At 36.1% G+C, this 20,997-nt stretch overlaps 2 protein-coding genes and 1 long non-coding RNA gene across 8 annotated transcripts in view; 1 reads left to right on the top strand and 2 right to left on the bottom strand.

Annotated features, from left to right (window-relative positions):
- The window catches only part of LOC101494930 (protein NRT1/ PTR FAMILY 8.1), a 4,883-nt gene extending 2,566 nt beyond the window's left edge, over nucleotides 1-2,317 (top strand). For all 3 annotated transcript variants that reach the window (XM_004506733.4, XM_004506734.4, XM_073369837.1), the window contains exons 4-5: nucleotides 258-808; nucleotides 1,132-2,317. In XM_004506733.4, the coding sequence (XP_004506790.1) occupies nucleotides 258-808; nucleotides 1,132-1,963 (1,383 nt within the window). In that variant the 3' untranslated portion in view covers nucleotides 1,964-2,317. The remainder of the gene's footprint in view (nucleotides 1-257; nucleotides 809-1,131) is intronic.
- Nucleotides 2,318-3,748: 1,431 nt separating this feature from the next.
- LOC101495691 (disease resistance protein RPV1) lies at nucleotides 3,749-20,991 on the bottom strand. Of its 4 annotated transcripts, none has more exons than XM_004506736.4 (6): nucleotides 20,523-20,890; nucleotides 17,806-18,910; nucleotides 17,266-17,538; nucleotides 15,568-16,392; nucleotides 4,825-5,388; nucleotides 3,749-4,528 (listed from the first exon to the last, which is right to left on the bottom strand). In XM_004506736.4, the coding sequence occupies exons 1-5, from the start codon at nucleotides 20,750-20,752 to the stop codon at nucleotides 4,852-4,854; spliced, it is 2,970 nt and encodes a 989-aa protein (XP_004506793.2). In that variant the 5' UTR covers nucleotides 20,753-20,890; the 3' UTR covers nucleotides 3,749-4,528; nucleotides 4,825-4,851. The 4 variants fall into 4 exon arrangements, with proteins under 4 accessions (XP_004506793.2, XP_004506792.2, XP_027191604.2 ...); XM_027335802.2 differs by lacking the exon at nucleotides 3,749-4,528 and adding an exon at nucleotides 14,715-14,793 and having other exon boundaries at nucleotides 5,251-5,388; XM_004506735.4 differs by having other exon boundaries at nucleotides 3,749-5,388; nucleotides 20,523-20,991.
- On the bottom strand, nucleotides 13,102-14,706 carry LOC113787169 (uncharacterized). The gene is made up of 2 exons (XR_003473518.2): nucleotides 13,620-14,706; nucleotides 13,102-13,335 (listed from the first exon to the last, which is right to left on the bottom strand). It is a non-coding gene; the product is annotated as an uncharacterized lncRNA (long non-coding RNA).
- Nucleotides 20,992-20,997: the final 6 nt, after the last annotated feature.

Below are 20,997 nucleotides of genomic sequence, written 5' to 3'. Positions count from 1 at the left end.
GCTCTTCAAGGACGAGTGCACCCTTCAACCGAAATGCCAATTGATGAAAAATTCTAAGTTTGAATATCAGTGCACGTTAATATAACGGCAATATCATTAGCTTTTATTGAATATGAGTGTAAAACTATTTAACAGTGCACGCACATTTGATATTTACAAGAAATTTTAATTCAGGTTATACTTGAACTGTGTTTAAGAACATTATTATCAAGAATGAAAGGATAAACTAATATGAGAGTTGTTTTTGCACTTTTCAGGGAATGGCACTTTTAACATTTTCAGCAGTTGCACCTGGATTAATACCTTCATGTGATGCTAATGGTTGCAAACCAACATCAGGACAAACTGCAGCATGCTATATAGCACTCTACTTGATTGCTCTCGGAACCGGAGGTATCAAACCGTGTGTTTCATCTTTCGGTGCCGACCAATTCGATGAAAACGATCAGACCGAGAGGAAAAAGAAAAGCTCTTTTTTCAATTGGTTTTACTTCTCGATTAATATCGGTGCACTCATCGCTTCCTCGGTGTTGGTTTGGATACAGATGAATGTGGGATGGGGATGGGGTTTTGGAGTGCCTGGAGTTGCGATGGTCATCGCAATTATATTTTTCTTTATCGGTAGTCAATGGTACCGACTTCAAGTGCCTGGTGGGAGTCCTCTTACAAGGATTTGTCAAGTTACAGTTGCGGCATTTAAGAAACTTGGGCTACAAGTTCCAGATGATAAGTCTCTTCTTTATGAGACTGCTGATGCAGAATCTAACATCAAAGGGAGCCGCAAACTTGAGCACACTAATGAAATGAAGTGAGTTATCAAAACCATGTTTTTAATTATTTTTATGATGATGATTAAGATTAGTAGTGATAATGATATCTTCAAATTCTATTATGATTTAGGAGGGTATGAAAATAGATTGTTAGGCTATTGAGGAAGTACCTCATAACATCTTGATAAGTTTCAATGAACAGTCTAAGCAATCCAAACAACTAAACCTAGCATCATCCTATTCCATCATTTTCATAAATCCAAACATACACATAGCAGTAATTCAATTTATCCTTTAATTCTAAAGTTTGCTTTACATTCTTATCTTATATTATAACCAACAAAAAACTCTCTGATTCAAGGTGCTTAGATAAGGCAGCTGTTGAAACAGAATCTGACAGGAGTAAAGCTGTACCAAATCCATGGAGGCTCTGCACAGTAACACAAGTCGAAGAACTCAAATCGATCATCCGATTACTCCCCGTTTGGGCATCAATGATAGCCTTTGCAACAGTCTACAGTCAAATGGGAACAATGTTTGTGTTACAAGGCAACACTATGGATCAACATATCGGTCCTCACTTCAAAATTCCGTCTGCATCCCTCTCCCTTTTCGATACTCTAAGCGTCATCTTCTGGGCTCCGGTCTATGATCGAGTTATCGTCCCCTTCGCAAGAAAGTTCACTGGCCACGAACACGGATTCACAGAACTTCAAAGAATGGGAATCGGACTGGTCATCTCCATTATATCCATGATAGTGGCAGGCATTCTCGAAGTCGTTCGCCTCGACATAGTCCGTAAAAACAACTACTACGATCTTGAAACCATCCCTTTATCAATCTTCTGGCAAGTGCCTCAGTACTTTCTCATTGGAGCGGCTGAAGTTTTCGCTAATATCGGTCAGATGGAGTTCTTTTACAGTCAAGCGCCGGATGCTATGAGAAGTTTATGCTCCGCACTTTCACTCACAACTAATGCATTGGGAAATTATGTGAGCACATTGCTTGTGATGATTGTCACAAAAGTTACAACAAGAAATGGAAGTCTTGGTTGGATTCCTGATAACATGAATAGGGGACATCTTGATTACTTCTATTGGCTTTTGACAATACTTAGTGTCCTCAACTTCATTGTGTATCTTTGGATTGCTAAGAAGTATTCATACAAAAAAGTGACAAGAAGTACTAATTGAGTTGTTGGCATGTTTCACACAGCTTCAATTTTTACAAGTTTGAGAAGATCTAATTTATCCAATTTGAGAAATGCAGCCTTGAATTTAAAAAAAAAGGGTCAACATGCTCAAATTGTTCTCAGATATGGCCAGGAAATCTGGAAAAAAATCAGAGAACATGAGTCATGCATTGTCTTTGTTTTTCAGGTCCTTAGTAGATGAGATTTAATAAGTTGATAGTTGTTTATGTACATACGAATTAAAATCTCAGCTGTTTATAATCATTTCTTCCTCTTTAATGTTTAAAGTGAAGAATCATAAATTGTAGAGGAGAAAATCCCAACAATTGAAATCTGATGTTTCTCTTTTGGTTCAGTTGTGAATTTTTTATTTTTGTGACTTTTTCTAGTTAATACCTTTGTGAATAGTACTTTCCTGCCAATTTTTAAAATTAAGATTCATTATAATGAAGCATAATGTACAACTCAGAAAATAAAACTTAAAAAAGTACATTAAAAAAACAGAAAGAATTATACAGAGACTTGACACAACCTGTCTATAAATCTTTCTCCATGCTAATTAGTGTGAAGAAAATTAAAGATTGAATGGGTAAGTAAACCACTTTAGGAAAACCAAAAACTTAGCATAATAAAATTTTCAGAGTTAATTAATTATGATGCACATGACTAATTTAAGATTATGTACCTTACTACTTACATTGTATCCGACACATAATAGGCTGAGACATCACTAAACTATATACAAGGTTTTAAATTTCGGTTGCATTCACTGTGACATTCAATCTTTAACATTGTGGAGCTGGAAACTTATGGATAGATGATGCAGACACGACATAGCTGCAGAGGTCCCAAAAACCTTGAAAAAACCAACCAGAAAAAACAGGGCTGGAACCTACCCCCCAGAGAGAGAAATCTCTTACACTAACCAACCAGAAAAAACCAAAATCCACCAAAGTCTTGCATAGGAACTTGGCACACCAAAAAATCAAGCACTAAGAATGACCATTCTCATCAAAGCATCTTGTCACACCTAAACATTATCTCTATCCATGTTAAACAAAATAATTCATGTTAGAGATATTGAATGATTTTTTGAAAAATACATATGTTAGCGAAACAAATTATAGAGATGGCATGAAGGTAACAAATCGCTCTATAAGTAAAGAGCTTTTTAAAGAGGTGATTTCTAATGAAAGAAAAAAGAATATGTAGAAGGACATTATAGTATATAACTTCCACTAAGAGACAGAAAATCTGCATGATTTAAGGAGTTTTCTTGACATTTCTTTTTTTTTTTCTACGGTTGTTTTTCTTTACTTTTTAATAAATCTTTAGCTTAAAAAAATAAATAATTCTTCATTCCTAAATAGTATATAATATGACATGACAACACAATCCTGTAATGTCTCTTATATTTTGCAGGAACGCAACACTAAAATGAGAAAATTATAATCAGAATATTCTTAACAGTTTAAAATAATATGCCAACATGCTATAGTTTATACTACTTTCGTCCTATATGTAAGACTATTGTAAGAAAGAGTTGTCCCTTTATAAGATCATATACAACTTATAAAGAGAAAAACCATTCGATTCTCGTGCTTGCGCTTAATAATTAGATAATTTTGACAATAGAATGTACACACTTGACACATTTGATGTTAAAATCACTTTGCTTAATTCTTGTGAATGGATCAAAAGGCTATTTAGGGACGTAGGTGTACTTGTTTAGAAGAAAAAAATTACCATGATTTTTTTTTGGGTACTGGTATCAAAATGAATGTGCTAGTGTTCAAAGCACTCGGCAACTTTGATATTTATATAAACTATAATTAATTACATATTATGATTACAAGTTGACATAAATACAAGTTCAACTCCTTAAATACATGAATCTAAACATAAATGAACCTAAGACTTAAAGTGCTCCTATTTTCAATGGGATACATAAATGAATCTTGTTATTTCCAACACTCTCCCTCAATGAATAGGTATTCTCCATCCCCAATTTAGATACAATTCGTTCAAAATTTGAGCTACTCAATCCTTTGGTGAGAATATCCGCAAGTTGCCATTGTGAGGACACATGTGAGGTGCAAATCAGCCCACTATCTAGCTTCTCCGTAATGAAGTGTCTATCAACCTCTATATGCTTGGTTCGATTATGTTGAACTGGGTTACAATAGCTGGCTTGTTATCAGAGTAGAGCTTCATAGGTCCTTTCCATTTGACTTTCAAGTTTTCTAAAATAATTGAGTCAAAGTAATTCACCAATGCTTTGTGCCATGGCTCGAAATTCAGCTTAATCACTAGATTGTGCTACTACATTTTGCTTTTTTACCTTTCCAAGTCACAATATTTCCTCCAAGAAAGGTGCAGTACCCTGAAATTTCCCAAGATTGTCTGCATTTTTCACTTAAAACATAGCTGATTTCCACCTGCAAATTCTGTTTAAGTATACTACTACTTTTCTTGATCAAAAGTTGGACTTCAGTGAAACCAAGATCCAACTTGACTTTCCCAGGCACACCACGCTTCAGCAATAAAAGCAATAGTAGCCACCAATCTACACATGAAACCAGCAATTCACTGTTGGAAACTCTAATTCATCAATCAGTCACAACTAGCAGCACCAATACAAGTTTTACATGAACCATGAGAATTAAATGCATAACACCACAAAATGATCTTCAAAATTGTAGAAATAAAGAAAATTCAGACATGCTCTCTTTTAAATGATAGATTGTATGTCATTTTAGTCCAGAAAGTTATCCTTTGAAACACTCTTATTTCAGGGGATTAACCTGACAGTGCAGAACAATTGGAGGACCGAATTGGAAAATTAAATCAAATAAATGTTACCCAGCAATCCATTCACGTCTTTCATCTTCAGTCAAATTTTCTTCTTTTCTGGTTTTGTTTAAAACCTTCTGCGGGCTCTACATGAGGAGAGATCCTCTTTGCAGCGCATACATTTTCATCACCACTACCAACAAGAACATTCTTATCAGGTGCATGAAATTGCTTCAATATTTCACTGATTGGTTCATCATATATGAGATAAACTGTTGTCTTCATCACAATGAAACTGCTCCAAAAAACAGCAACAATCTCCACTTTGTCATCAGGTTCCATATTTGATACCACTCTCTGCCACTCCTCATTTTCAAAGGAGGCTAATGCCTCTCTCTTATAGAGCTGAATGGTGGTCTTGGTGTGATTTATCACCAACACATTTTTGAGGCCATCGCATGTTATGTTATCTGGGCTTGAAGATTTGACAAGGCACAACATTGTTTTCAAGTTACGCCCTTTCACTTGAGGAACTATAAAAGTTACAGAAGAACCTTCGGAATTGAAGGTTAACCAATCTGGATAACTATCGCCAGGGAGTAAGCAACCACCACCCGCATTGACATTCATATTCTGTAAAATGAAAATAGGCTCAAAATTTTACTAAACAATATATTAATATGACTTTATTATTTGGACAATGAAAGATATAACCTTCCTCATAACATTATTAATCGTAAATTTTTTAAGTTGCATAGAAATATTTGCTTGAATTCTTAAAGGAGAAGCTATCAGTCCAGCTTACAATACCATAGCAACCGTCCCAAATAACACTGAGGGTTTCCAATTTCCATTTGATATTTATGCTGATAAACAAACAAATTGTATCAATATAATTGACACTCACTATAATTAGAGTGTCAATTAAGTCTCAAAATCCAAAGTGAGGTTCATGGGCCCAATATTTTGTTAATCCAGATTTTTTCTTGAAAAGTTTTCGAAATTTATTTTTCTCGGAAAAAAATCTAATACATTTTTTTCTCAGGAAAAATCGAAAAAAATTTAAATTATTATTTTATCGAAAAATTTTGTGAAAAAAATCAAAAAATTATATTTCTCGAATAAAAAATATTTTGTAAATAATTTTTTATCGAAAGATAAATTTAAAAAAGTAGGCCCGTAGGCCCCACTTATCTCACAAAATTTTTGGGGGTTTTAGTTTTGGGGGTTTCCTTTCTTGGAATCTTAATAACTGAAATTTTTTGCTCATAAATATGTGAGTTGGAGCCAATAATTAGTGAACTTGTAAAATTTACAGCTCTAACTATAATGTGCGCTTAGAAGACTGTAACTGTTTTTCATAAAACAAAATTAATACAAATGACATCACAACTCAAGGTGCTAACTTAATCAAAATTCAGATTAGTGGAGGTTGGGCAGTAAGAGATATTCTCTAACTGATGAGCATTAGCTATGGAATCATTTTCTGTTATCATATCAATTAATACAATAATTCTCTTCATCTAATTCTATCTTACCTCTGCTCTATCAATTGGTCCGACCTGCTATGTTCATGCAAACCAGAATCGAGGCAAGAATCACCAGAGTGGAGGAGCGTTGGGAACATGTGGAGACCAACATTGAGTCGTTACGTGACTTCATTGGTTCTGAAATTCAGAGAGCTTTGATGACGTCTCAGGACAATATTACAGTGGTCCCCTCACCGTTAGATGAATTTCGTTTAGCTGCAAAGAAGGTTGAATTGCCTGCGTTTACCGGTGATGATCCAATGGCTTGGATCGCTCGAGCAGAAACGTATTTCGACGTACAACGCATTTCTGCAGACGTGAGGATTCAATCGACGAAGCTCAGTATGGAAGAAGGTCCTACGATTCATTGGTTCAATTTATGGCACGATTCTACGGAGGATCTGTCTTGGAAGAGTTTGATGGAGGCGTTCGTTTTGGTGGTGGTCATTTGGAGAATCCTTTTGAAGAATTGAAGGAATTAAAACAATCTAGATATGTGGAGGATTACATTGCTGAATTTGAATTGTATTCTTCACAGTGTGACCGTTTACCATAACAATAGTTTCTTGGTTATTTCATTGGTGGTTTACGTCATGACATTCGTTCTCGTGTGCGTACCTTCAAGCCTCGTAATCGTTACTTAGCGATGCAATTGGCTCGTGATGTTGAGAGTGAATTTGTTGTTGTTTCGGGACAGGGATCTGGATCTCGCTACAAACCGGATCAAGGTTCTTGAGCCCGATTTCAAAAACATAATTGGGCCAATCGCGAAGGGGAAGGGAACAGATCTGCACACCCTAACCAGACTAGCAACAATATGGGTAAAATGTGTACCGGGCTGGAACCTGGATCTCAAACCGGGTCAACACACCCTCCCAATCCTACTCCTCCTTCACGTCAAAACTCTGGTGAAGTTTCACGCCGTCACTCACACGACGTTCACCATTTACCAAGTGCAGAGGTTAATGAGTGTCGCGCGAATGCAACGAACAATGGGATTCCCTCCATCAATGCGCAACGAAGCAGTTACAATTGATTATCTTGGGGGACAATGAAGTGGTCAACGATGAAGGAGAGATTGTGGTGCTTGAGGCCGAGTCGGAAGAAGAGATTGCACAAGAGGAGTTAGAATGTAAAGGAGTGGGAGTTTTTGGTGTTTCCACCACTCTAAACTAGGTTCGCACAATGAAAGTAGAGGGTTGTTTGCAAGGTGCACCTATTTTGTTTCTTATTGACAGTGGAGCTACGCATAATTTCATATCTCCTAAGATGGTTGAAGCTCTGGGACTGCCTATGGTACCTTCTACTCCCTTGGGTGTGAAGTTAGAAGATGGTCATCGTGTCCTAACTATGGGTAGGTGTAAGGGAATTCAGATGGATGTGGGAATGGTGCAGATTTATTTTGATGCTTATGTGTTGGAGTTAGGGGGTGTGGATCTGATTTTGGGAGTTGTTTGGCTGGAAACTTTGGGGAAGGTGACCATGGATTGGAAAGAAATGTCTATGGAGTTTAACCATAAGGGCAGTATGGTGAAACTCCTTGGTCAAGCCTTAGATGAGAAGATGGCTACTTTCCAAAGCATTATCACTTCTTCCCGGCTGATAATAGACTGTGAATGGCCTACCTTGATGGAGGTGGTAGGTTCACAAGTGCCTCGTGTCTCAGATCAACAGACTAAGGAGTTGCAAAGGTTGTTAGATCAATTTGCTAATGCATTTAAAGAAATCCAAGGTCTTCCCCCTACAAGAAACACTAGCCATTCCTTAAACTTTTGCAGGGTGCTAGTCCGATAAGTGTGAGGCCTTACAAATATCCTCATTTACACAAGGATGAAATTAAAAAACATATTCAGAGCCTTATGCAGCAGGGGTGATTAGAAACATCACTAGTGCTTTCTCTAGCCCCGTTATTTTGGTCAAGAAGAAAGATCAATCTTGGTGCATGTGTGTAGATTATTGTGCACTTAACAAGGTTATAATTCAAGATAAGTACCCTATCCCTGTGGTAGATGAATTGTTAGATGAGTTACATGGCTCAGGTTATTTCTCTAAGCTTGATCTTAAAGCTTGTTATCATCAAATTCGTATGAAGGAAGAGGATTTTCATAAAACTGCATTTCGTACTCATGAGGGTCACTATGAGTTTATGGTGATGCCATTTGGCCTTACCAATGCCCCTGCAACCTTTCAATCAGTGATGAATGATATTTTTAAGCCTTTTTTAAGGAAGTTTGTATTGGTTTTTTTTTTTTATGACATACTAGTGTACAACACTAGTTGGACTGCTCATTTGCAGCACTTGGAGATGGTTCTAAACAATTTGAAACAACATCAGTTTGTGTCTAAGGGAAAGAAGTGTGCTTTTGGTAAACACCAAGTTGAATACTTGGGCCATGTCATTTCCAAAGCAGGGGTTGTTGTGGATCCGTCCAAGGTTAATAGTGTGTTACAATGACCAGTCCCTAATAACGTCAAGGGGATGAAAGGTTTTTTGGGATTAACGGGTTGCCATAGAAAATTTATAGCTAACTATGGGAATATTGCTAAACCATTGGCCGAGTTGACAAAGAAGGATGGTTTTAGATGGAATGTTGCGGCTGCCGAAGCTTTTGAGAAATTAAAAGTAGCTGTTACAACTGCCCAAGTTTTGGTGGTGGATCGTCTTTCCAAGTATAGTCATTTCATTCCTCTTAAACATCCATTTATTGCTCGCTCCATTGCTGCTATTTTTGTGAATGAGGTGGTTAGACTACATGAAATTCTGAAGTCGATTCTTAGTGATCGTGACCCCTTGTTTGTGAGTATTTTTTGGAAAGAGTTGTTCAAGCTAGTAGGTACGATGCTTAAATATCTTCGGCATATCATCCCCAAACAGAAGTGATTAACCGCTATTTAGAGTCCTATCTAGGTTGTTTTATTGCAGATCAACCTAAGACATGGGCACATTGAATTCCGTGAGCAGAACTATGGTACAATACCACATTCCATGTTTCCACAGGGTTTACCCCTTTTGAGGTGGTGTATGGCAGAAAACCTCCAGAATTGGTGCATTTTTTGGAGGGAGAAACCAGAGTAAAAGTTGTAGCCCAGAAGTTAAGAGACAAGAATAAAGCTTTGCGTCAACTGAAAGCTAATTTACTCAAAGCTCAAGAGTATATGAAATACCAAGCTGATAAGAAACGCAAGGCAGTGCAATTTGAGGTTGGTGATTGGGTTTTCCTCAAATTACGTCCTCATCGACAACAATCGGTTGTGCATAGAATTCATGAAAAATTGGCTCCCAGATTTTTTGGTCTCTATCAAGTCATTAAGAAGATAGGGCAGGTTGCTTACAAACTATAGTTACCAGCATCATCTAAAATACATCCTACTTTTCATGTGTCTCTATTGAAGAAAGATGTAGGCAATTATACTGCTACAACTCAGTTACCTATCAATTTGGAGTCTGACACTGGAGACATTATTCCTGCTAAGGTTTTGTCATGGAGGGATAAGTTTGATGGTGGGCAGCATAAGCAAGAATGGTTGATTCAATGGAAAGACATGGATGTTGGAGATGCTACCTGGGAAGAGAAACTGCTGCTGAAGAGTCAATTCCCTGATTTGCGCCTTGAGGACAAGGCTACTGTTGAAGGTGGGGGTGATGATAGGAATGAGCTGGGCCCACGAGTGATGAGAGGGATCTCTTAGTTAACAGACATGAGGTGAGGCCTAAGCAATGACGAGTATATGTGAGAAAGAATAAAAAAAGGGAATGCAGGAAAAGTGTAATTGCCTAGCTGACATAGTGAGTTAATTATTCCACTAATAAATAAGAATGTGTGGGGAGGTAGTTAAATGGTTTTTTTATTTTTCAGTTACATCTTAGAGGTTGAGCAGTAAGAGATATTCTCTAACTGAGGAGCATTAACTCTGGAATCATTTTTTGTTTTCATATCATTTAATACAATAATTCTCTTCATCTAATTCTATCTTACCTCTGCTTTATCAAGGTATTTGAGGGATCACAACAATTTTTGTGAGTTGGTGACCACAAAGAAGGCCTTGTTAAACTCAGAATTTCTTATTGGTAAATTGTGTCATTTCCATTAGAGAATTCTCCTTTAAATAATGTTACATAATGATATGGGTCTTACTATAACGGCTAACTAATTAATTATGAGAATAATTACATAATTACAAATATCATCAAATTTGCACAATTAATGATTATGAAACTGCCAATTCCATTGACATCCCCCTTCAAATTGACGTTGGTGAGTTTATAAGCATCAAGTTGTTGATTAGAAAATTATGCCATTACGTGTCAATGATTTGGCGAGGACATCAGCCAACTGAACCGATGTTGAGACATGAGGGAGAGTAATAATTTTGCATTCATAGACTTTCCTAATTGAATGACAATCGACTTCTATGTGCTTTGTTCTTTCATGGTATATTGGATTTGCTGTAATTTGTATGGCACTTGTATTATCAGCATGCAATGGAGTTGGTTTTGTTTGTGAAAAACCAAGTTCCGAAAGAAGGCCGCGCAACCAAATAATTTATGAGCATTCTGCAGACATGGAACGGTATTCTGCTTCAGTAGAGTATTTGGATACAGAATCTTGTTTCTTGCACTTCTAAGAGATAGGGACATCACCTAAAAACATGCACCAACTGGTAGTAGATTTTCTTGTGTCTGGGCAGCCAGCCCAATCAGCATCACTGTATGCTTGAAGTTGTATTGTTGAACCATCAGGGAATAAGAGACCGCGACTAGGAGTACCCAATAAGGATTTGATGATTCGATGTACAACTGAACGATGCAAATGTCTAGGATTTTGCATGAATCTCCTAACTATATGGACAGCAAAAGAGATATCGGGTCTTGTAATGGTAAAATAGATAAGATTGTCAACCAACTTCCGCTATAATGTGGGATATGTAATGAGTTCACCTTCATCCCATCTTAATTTGATATTAACTTCCATGAGAGTTTCAACAGCAACGGCGTTGGTAAGACCGGCTAGATGAATTAAATCTTGAATATATTTGTGTTGAGTAACAAAGATGCCTTTTGGTTGGAAGTGTACTTCTAAGCACAAGAAGTAAGTGAGCTGCCCAAGATCTTTCATGTGGAAAGTGGAATGCAACAATTGTTGGATTGTATGGATTGCCTCTTGATCTAAACCGATGATGACAATGTCATCCACATAAACAAGGAGTATCACAATTCCTTTTGATCTTCGTTGTGTAAATAGAGATGGATCATAATTGCTTTAGATGAAGGAAAAGCCAAGAAGTGTTGTTCTAAACTTCTCAAACCACACTCTTGGTGCCTGTTTTAACCCATGCAAAGAACATTTTAGTTTGCAAACATTATTAGGTAAAGTGGAGGTCATACCAGTAGAAAGTTTGATGTAAACTTCCTCCTTGAGGTCACCATGAAGAAAGGAGTTTTTAACATCTAGCAGGTGTATTTGCCAAGATTTAGATGCAGCAATGGCTAGAATAGTGCGCACTGTAGTCATTTTGGCCACGAGTGCAAATGTCTCATCATAATTGAGGCCATATTCTTGCTTATTTCCAAGAACCACTAATCCTAGCCTTGTAGCGATCTATGGATCCATCTGAACGAAGATTTATAGTGAATATAAATTCGCTGCCAAGAGGTTTAACAGATGAGGGACAAGGAACAACATCCCATGTTTGATTCTCTTCTATACTAAAAGTTCTGCTTCTATAGCATCTTGCCAACATTTATACTCCATAGCCTGTTTATATGAGGAATGGATAGAAACAGAAGCTAAAGTTGTTGTCAAATATAAAGGTGAAGAAGATGTATCATACTTTTTTGGAGGATTACGAATGCGAGTACTGCGAGGTAATGCTACTGGTTCTTGTTGAAGTATCAGATCAGCAGCTAGAGAATGATCGGGAGGAGGCTGTGGAGGTTTCGGACGTCTTTGGTACACCAAAAGGGGCTTAGGAGCTGATTCTCGTGCAGAATTGTTAGAAAATAGAGGTAAAATAGATGTGGATGTAGGAGAATAAGTATCTTGGTTAGCAGAAAAAGATATGCATTCTTCTGAAAAATAACATTTGTAGAAACCCGTATCCTATTCAGATTAGGATCATAGCATATAAAACCTTTTTGGTGGCTTGAGTAACCAAGAAAAACACATTTAACAGATTGAGCTATAAGCTTGGTGCATTATTGGGGCTGAAGATGAACATAACAGACACAACCAAAAGTACGAAGATTGCTATAAGATGGGTGTTGTCCATATAGCCTTAAAAATGGGGAATCACTGTTTAAGGCTTGAGAGGGCAGCCGATTAATAAGATGGACAACGATGGAGAGAGTTTCACACCAGAATCGAGAGGGTATCAAGGAGTCCAACATGAGAGTACAGACAACATCAAGGAGATGGCAGTTTTTTCTTTCTGCTACCCCGTTTTGTTGGGGTGTAAAAGGGCATGACCTTTGTGATATAATGTCATTTGTCTGTAAGAACTCCTGAAATAAAGAAGATGTGTATTCTCCCTCATTGTCAGAATGCAAAATTTTAATGGTAGATGAAAATTGAGTCTGAAAGTAGACAAAAAAATTTAAATGCGGATAATTCTTCGGCCTTAGAGCGCAAAAAATAAACCCATGTACAACGATTATATCAATAAAAATGATAAAGTACTTATAACGAGCATGAGATATAACAAGTGCTATTCCCCATAAATCACTATGGATCATGTCAAAAGGTTGATTTACATTTGTTTGATGAATTAGAAATGGTAGAATTTTACTTTTACCAAGTTTACAAGAAATGCAATCAAATTGAATAGCCCTGAGAGATGGGGAATTTTTATTGCCAAGAACTGCAGATTTCATCAAGTCATAAAGGACATTTGAGTTAAGGTGACCAAGATGCTTATGCCATGTTTGAAAATCAACAATTGCAGAATTACAAGAAATAAAAGACATAAAAGAACATGGGGACTTCAGTGAATAAAAAGGAAAAAGACGTCAAACTTTAGGCCCCGTCGCAATCATCTTCCCTGATTGTTGATCCTGCACAAGACAACCGGATTTTGAGAATTCAACTCTACAATCATTGTCAACTAGTTGACCAACTAAAATAAGGTTACTAGTAAGATAAGGGGAAACATAATCATTGTCGAGAGATGAAGAAATATCATCAATTTCAGTAATAGGCAAATTGTTTCCGTCAGCAGTTTGTATTTGGATATTACTAGAGTAACTTGTAACATTAGTAAGGGCAGCAACATAGTTGGTCATATGATTAGATTCCCTTGAGTCAAAATACCAAGGAGAATCAGGGGAAGTAACGTTACCTGAAAGACCCAAAGCAGAAAAGGCTGAAATGATCATTTGTTGAACCATTTCAGGGGGTTAAGGCTGGAATGGTGGAATGCGGATTCTGGTTCACATAAATGGGAGCTGTAGAAGGACCAACAGATGCAGTGAAGGTTGTTGCAGTTTTCTTCGGTGGTCTGGTCGGACATTCTTTAATGATATGACCATCCTTTTGCAGTAATTACAGAACTTTTTAGGACAGTCGGAAGCAAAATGTCTATGTCCTTTGCAACAGAAACATTGGACAGTACTCATGTCTCGCCCACGAGGTCGGCCTTGTACAACATATGTCACAAGGAGAGAAACAGCCTTTTGTTGTTCTATGGTTGTCTGAGTGAGAAGACGTTGTTCCTCACGAAGAAGCTCATTGAGACAAGTATCCAAGGATGGGGCAGTAGCTCGGTTCATGAGATTGGACCTTAGTCCCTCAAAATCAGATCTCAATTTCATCAAAAATTGATCGCGTTTGGTAATCTCATGAACTTTTTGCACAGTAATTTGTCCATCACTTGACAAATCTTTATAGATAGAGTCAGTGTATTCAGCCCAAAGATTCATAAAATGAGGATAAAACTCAGAAATAGAAAGATTTTCTTGTTGAAAAATTGCGATTTCATGTTCAAGCTTTATAGACTTGGCTGTATATTTCCTTCAAGTAGTCCCACATCTTTGCTGTCGTAGCGAAAGGTCGGAGAACGATATTAGGATCAACAGAACCTATGATCCATGCCATGACTTGTGCATCTTTGACTTCCCACTTGGCATAGGCATCCTTCTGCGTCTTCTCAAGGGCAAAATCGCTTTCATTGACATGACCCCAAAGCTATTTTCCTTTGACAAAAATCTGGAGGTGAAACGCCCATGTAGAGTAGATTTTTTTCCATTAAGACGCACAAAAAGGATATCATGCTTGTCGGTGAACATGATGCCGAGGGAAACAAATGAAGATAACAAATGAATATCAAAAAGGGAATCAACTTGGTAATATTCATTCTTAAGGTAAGAGAATACAATAAGAAGTATTTATACAATAGGATTCGGCTGTAGACGGTTATAACCGTCTAATTGCTTACATTTGGCATTAGCTGACTTCTGCTGCCAGTAATTGAATAGAGAGCTGCCCTTAGAAGCAAAGTAGTCAGAATCGAGATCCTATGCAAGATCAGGGAAGGTTCACAAGATCGTGAATCATGAAATTGTAACACGGAACGCAAAATCCTATCAAATTTAGAAATTCATATATATTGCATATAGATTCATTCATCTGCCCGTAAAACAATATAATTTAGTAAAAAAAAAAACTTCAAATCACTCCCATAATACTTAAAGAAACTCAAATTTGGGATCGTTAGATTCATAAAACAACTAAAACACTTAGAACATGAGCAAATCAAAACTAAAAACCTCTAGAACAGTCACCAAAACAACCTAAAAAACTTCAAAACAGTAGCAAATCCATACGAAACACACAGAATGGTGCAAGATCGGCGATTCCACCGATCCCGTGACCGAATCCACCTTCTCCCATCATTTTGACTACCATGCTTAGAAGAGGTTTGCAGCAAGAGGCCAAAAGGCCTAACACAATACTAATGTGCATTGCACCTATTCACCAAAAAATGGCTAAAAGCAAATTTGTGAGGATCGTATGAAAAATATCTATGATGGTGGAGCTAGGAAGAAATATCTAAATAATATGTTTAGGATTTCATTATTTCAGTGTTAACCGATAGCAAATAATCACATACACTGCATGTATTTTTCTTTAATAGTTCTAGTCTTACATGAAAGAAACATATAATTAATAATAATTACCAGAACTGTAAGACATTAAAATGGTCATCTATTTTTATAAGAAATTAACTCTTCAATTATTGTCTATATAAAAGTATAACAAATAGATACATGCAAGGGGGAGAGAGAGACCTGTAAGATGCTTTCTTTCAAAATATCGGCGGCTTTGCAATTCGTTCCCATTTGTATTAGAAGAGACTTCTGGGATTTTTTAGTTGCTGAAATGTGCACTTGACCACAACATTCAATTAATGTAGAAGTTTTCACAGCTGATTCTTGTGATGTAGTTGCAATTGATTCCAACTCCTTAGAATTTGTTGCACTTAAAGCATCTAAAATTGCATCTCGTGAAAGTTGAAGTTCTGAGCCGCACTCTACCAAAAGGCTTTGAACCTTTGTAAGGACATCAGAAATAGATGATAGACTGTGGGAACTACTTTTTGATGCATCTAAAGAAACAAGAGATGACATGCCAGCAGGTGTTTGAACTAAGGATGAGAGATTATTTGTTGGTGAAATCCAAGACCGAATGATAGAAGGAAATACTTCACGTGAGTATCCATTATAGCCACACAGAGAAATATACCCAATGGTTTTTGACCTTAATAATGAAAAGGGCACTTTTGTTATTGCAGTGTTATCTGCGAGCAAAATGGTTAAGGATTCCATTTGTTCCAAGTCCTCTTCCAACTCGTCAACTATTAAACACCCAGAAAGAATAAGAGTTTTCAGAGACTTCAACGTATAGATGGTTCGTGGAAGGTTACGAAGACTAATACAATCTTTCAAATTTATCATGAGAATTTTATGGAGATGTCCAATCGTATGGGAAATCTCAGACAGCCTTGGACAATCTTTGAGTACTAGCTTTTCAAGATTGGGCAAGTTTGAAAAGTCGGGGGTCTTTGTCAGATAACGAGAATGACTAAGATTCAGAATTTTCAAATTCTCCATCATCTACAACAACCAAAATGTTACACAGAAAGGTAAGAATCTTAAATATATAAATAGAAGCAATTACAATGTATGACAAACCTTGAGAGTGGTAAGTAAAATATTTATATGGGTGTAGTGTCATTTTTTTTCATATCGATATACAATGGTTCAGTATTTCTTTTCCTTTCAAGATTCTCCGACCAATGCTACATTTTCGAATGTAACGTTCCACATATGAGCATTCTGAGGAGATTTAAAAATTTCGGATGACAGACAGGTTTGATATTTAAATTGAAAGGTTCGTTACTCAAATAGTCAAATCTTGTAATCCTTTCCTTTGCTATCTTTTTAACATATCCAAGTTTTTGAAAAATATTTAGGTGGTAAATAGTAATTATATGTTTTGTCTTTTGTAGTTGAAAGAACATTCATGAGAGATGAATACCAAATATATATAGAACACATTTTATTGGGTAATCTCCTGGAAATTTCATGTTGATTCATTCATGGTGTAAATCTTCAAACTATAATCCAATTATGAATTGCAAAGTTATAGACAGTGGTTCATTATCATAACCATTTTTAAGAGATCTGAGTTTTTTATAAAGCACTACAACATTGGATAAGAGGTAAAAAAAAGTTTTATACATGAAAGTGATGTATTTTAAAATTTAGAAGAACTAATGTATTGTAATAAAAAATAATAAGCTTCACAATTTGATCTTTTGGAGATATTTTACTGACGGTACTTGCAAAATTAAGGTTGACAAACAAATGAAAATTGTCTACAAATACCATGTACTAAAAAGGTATTGCAAATTTAGATGCTTAACTTAAATTTCAATAATAAATATGAAAAGTGAAAACAACTCATAACATGCCAAAAATTAATACCTGCATCTCTTTCCACACAAGTTTGATATTGCTGTTTTCTAACTCAATGGAAACTAATTTTCCTTGATCAAATTTTGTAGGTATGCATGTTAAAGGAAATCCATTCCAACACAGCCATCTCAAATTTCTTGAAAGATATTTAAAATCTCCATCAAGTTGTACACCAGCAAGTTGAAGCAACCTGAGTTTCTTCATGTTCTCAAATGCTTTGGTACTAAAACATTTGGCATTAGGTGTCAACTTCAAAACCACTCCCTCAACAGCTTGTGTTCCCTGTGAAATAAAAAATGGACCAAAAAGTAAAACACACACAGCTAAAAGAAATAAGGCAGATAAAAAGGTTGTGATGAAACCAACCATTTTTACAAGGAGCTAGGAAGCACAAAAGGATTCACAGCCAAACTAATATTCAGAGCATTTATGATTATCAATAGAACAGGTGAATGTTGGCATGTGGCTCATATAGGTTTGTTTGATTGTATCTTTAGGCTTAAGATATTATAAATCCAGAATAAAAGAAAAAGTATATGAAGTTCTTACAGTTTGTTCTGACAATACATCCAAGACATCCTCATTAAACCACAACCTGCAACGCTTCTCAAGTTCCTTTGGTGATTTCTCACGAATGATTTCTCTTCCCATATCTCGTAGCAAATCATGCATTCCGAGCTTGTTCTTATCATCAACAGTTACAAGACTTCGCTCAACAAGGATACTTATTCCAATTTCTGCGAAAAATCCACAGCCATTTAATATATGAATAACATCATTCCGGTCCATCCCAATAAAGAAACAAGCTATGTCAAGGAATATTTCTTTCTCTGTATCATCATTTAAACCATCGTAGCTTATTTTTAACTTCTTATGCACTTCATCATTGGGAATTCTTTTGAGTTTCTCCAATACACACTTCCACTCAAATACCTCCCTATCAAACAAATACGACCCAAGGACTTCTAGAGCTAGTGGCAATCCCCCAGAATACTTAACTATATTTCTAGAACTTTCGGCAAAATCTTTCGTAGGACTCGCTTGCTTGAATGCATGCCAACTAAAAAGCTCAATAGACTCTCTTTCATCCATTTCTTTTATATTGTATACTTGGTTAACTCTATTCCCTCTAATTATGTGCTTATCTCTGGTTGTGATGATTATTCTACTCCCTGAACCAAACCATGTACGACTTCCACACAAAGCTTTCAGTTGGTCCAATTTATTCACGTCGTCAAGTACAAGAAGTACTCTTTTATGGCAGAGTCTTTCCTTTAATATAGATTTTCCTGATTCAATGTTTTGTATCTTGGTTGTGGTTTCTTTGAAGATATCATATATAAGATGTTCTTGTAAATACATTTGTCCAGCCTCTTGCTCCCAAACTTCCCTAATATTTGCAAGGAAGCTCCTAGCTTCAAAATCGCGGCCAACTTTATTGTAAATGGCTTTTGCAATGGTTGTTTTACCAATGCCTCCCATACCCCACATCCCTAGTATTAGAACATCATTTGATAGTGGGGTGTCTAGTAGTTGTATTATATCTAGGACTCGAGATTCAACTCCCACTGGATTATCAGCGACGAACAAGTCTGTCTTGTCAAGCAAATGTGTAACCTTTTCAACAATGTCCTTGATATCCTCACTCTCGTTTCTATACAAAAATGAACCAACAAAAAGATTCATATTTATTTATGCGTATTTATCTGTGTATGTATGTGCCAAAAGAAGAGGGGAAATTTGGAAGAAAATTATAATTGGAGTATGAAAGTGGAACTGTTTAGAAAAAGCTGCAGTGAGTCTCGAAGTGTTGTCCAATAGCTTACTCGAAAACAAATTGTATGTGAAATTATCATTATCATTTAGTACATTGACAACATGGCAGTGAAAAGGAGATTTAAATACAAACTTCAGATGTCAACTAGCAAAGAGGGAATGATTTTTACTTTAGAAGAAAAGACAGAAAATACCGAAGAACTTAATTTAAACAAATGGTCAAAACTCAAAAAGGTGTAAATGGCGAGTGAGTGCATACAAAATAAACTAGTTCATTGTACATTTGAAACTTTTTATTTTTAAAACTTAATGATTGTACTTTAGTACAATGCCTTTTTTGTTGGCCAAGTGACTGGTGTTGCTCCATTGTATAATTGAAACTTAATGGTTTTACTATTTGTTGGTCTCTTATTGTTACTACCATGGTTTTGCATAAGACCATTCATATCTCTTCAACCATGGAATTAAGCTTTTGGAAAACTTGCTAGGTAAGCTCACCCATCCTTAATCTGTGAAGATCATTTTCCATTTGGTTGAATAGATAACAAGTCATTATTGTGTCAAGTTCACAATAAAAGTTGTATAGATATGTCTCTCTCTCTTTCTTTATATGTGTTTCCCATTTTCTTTTATCTTTTATTGTTTACCTTTTCACAGTCTACTTCATCCATTTGTTTGTTAATATATAAGATTGTCTCTATTACTACATATAACTCTTTTTGTGTTGAATGCTAACAATAGTTGAAGTGCTAAGTGGCGGTATCCTTGGCCTATACTAATTAGTAACATTTATTGATATGAAAATATACACTTTTGTGCATGACCAGAATATAAACATGACAATTGAAGAATTTGAAAGCAACAAGTAATTCCTAATTATAAGCACCCTATGCAAAAAAAAATAACCTAATTATAAGCCCCTTTTAAATTACTAGATGTTTTTATTATTATTTTTTTCAAACACACCTCTTATTTATACTACTAATGTGTATGAAAAGTCAAAGTTGAATACAATCATGTACAAATGGTATATTACAACGAATTTAAGTCGCACCACTAATTTTACATTGCAGATACATAATTTGGGTGAATACGGCCGAATAAAGTATTCTAATTGGATGTTATTGTAAAACTAGTTTAAACAATACATTTACGTTGATAGTGCATATTCTATTTTCCCTATTAAAACATCAATAAATAAAATAAACACATTAAATTCACAACCTATTTTTCTTAACATAAATGTGAAACCCAAAAAATATTTCAATCATATACCTAGTTCGTTAGTCAGATAAATTGGTTAGTTAATTAGACTAGTTAGTTAGTTATCTAATTAACTACATAAGCCTATGTAAAGGAATTAATTCTCTCAATTATCAATATGATTCGATTTAGTTTTCTCCATTTATCTTTTCTCACTACCTAAGCCAAGAATTGTAATAAGTGGCTTATTAAACGCATAAAATTAATACATTAAATGGCGGCAGTACCTGTGATTTAAGACTACAAACCCTGCAATGCCACCAACCTCAACAAGAGCATTTTTCCATTCAATCGCTTCATACTCATTTTCATCATAATTATTCAAAAGTTTTCGAAAAACATTTCCAACATCACCCGTCTGATGACGAACTTCCGACGGATCTACACCGTAGAACACAGGCAGTACCATGTGTCCCATAGTTCTGCGACACTCGATTATTTTCACCAACTCTTGCATACACCATCGCGAACCCGCGTAATTTGTGGAGAAAACAATAACAGAAATTTTGGAAAGTTCGATCCCTCGTAGAAGTGATTTAGAGATGGAATCTCCCTTTTGAAGTGAGTGATCGTCCTTGAAAAGAATGATTCCGTTGTTCTGAAGAGATGCGGAGAGATGTGAAGTGAATGATGCACGAGTGTCTTCTCCTCTGAAACTCAAGAACACGTCGTAATTGGAGAGTGAAGACAAGGGAGGAGCGT

The sequence above is a fragment of the Cicer arietinum genome, chromosome 6, assembly GCF_000331145.2.
Source record: "Cicer arietinum cultivar CDC Frontier isolate Library 1 chromosome 6, Cicar.CDCFrontier_v2.0, whole genome shotgun sequence".
NCBI lineage: Eukaryota > Viridiplantae > Streptophyta > Magnoliopsida > Fabales > Fabaceae > Cicer > Cicer arietinum.
The sequence above is the reverse complement of the archived record's forward strand: the minus strand, read 5'-3'. Positions and strand labels throughout refer to the sequence as shown.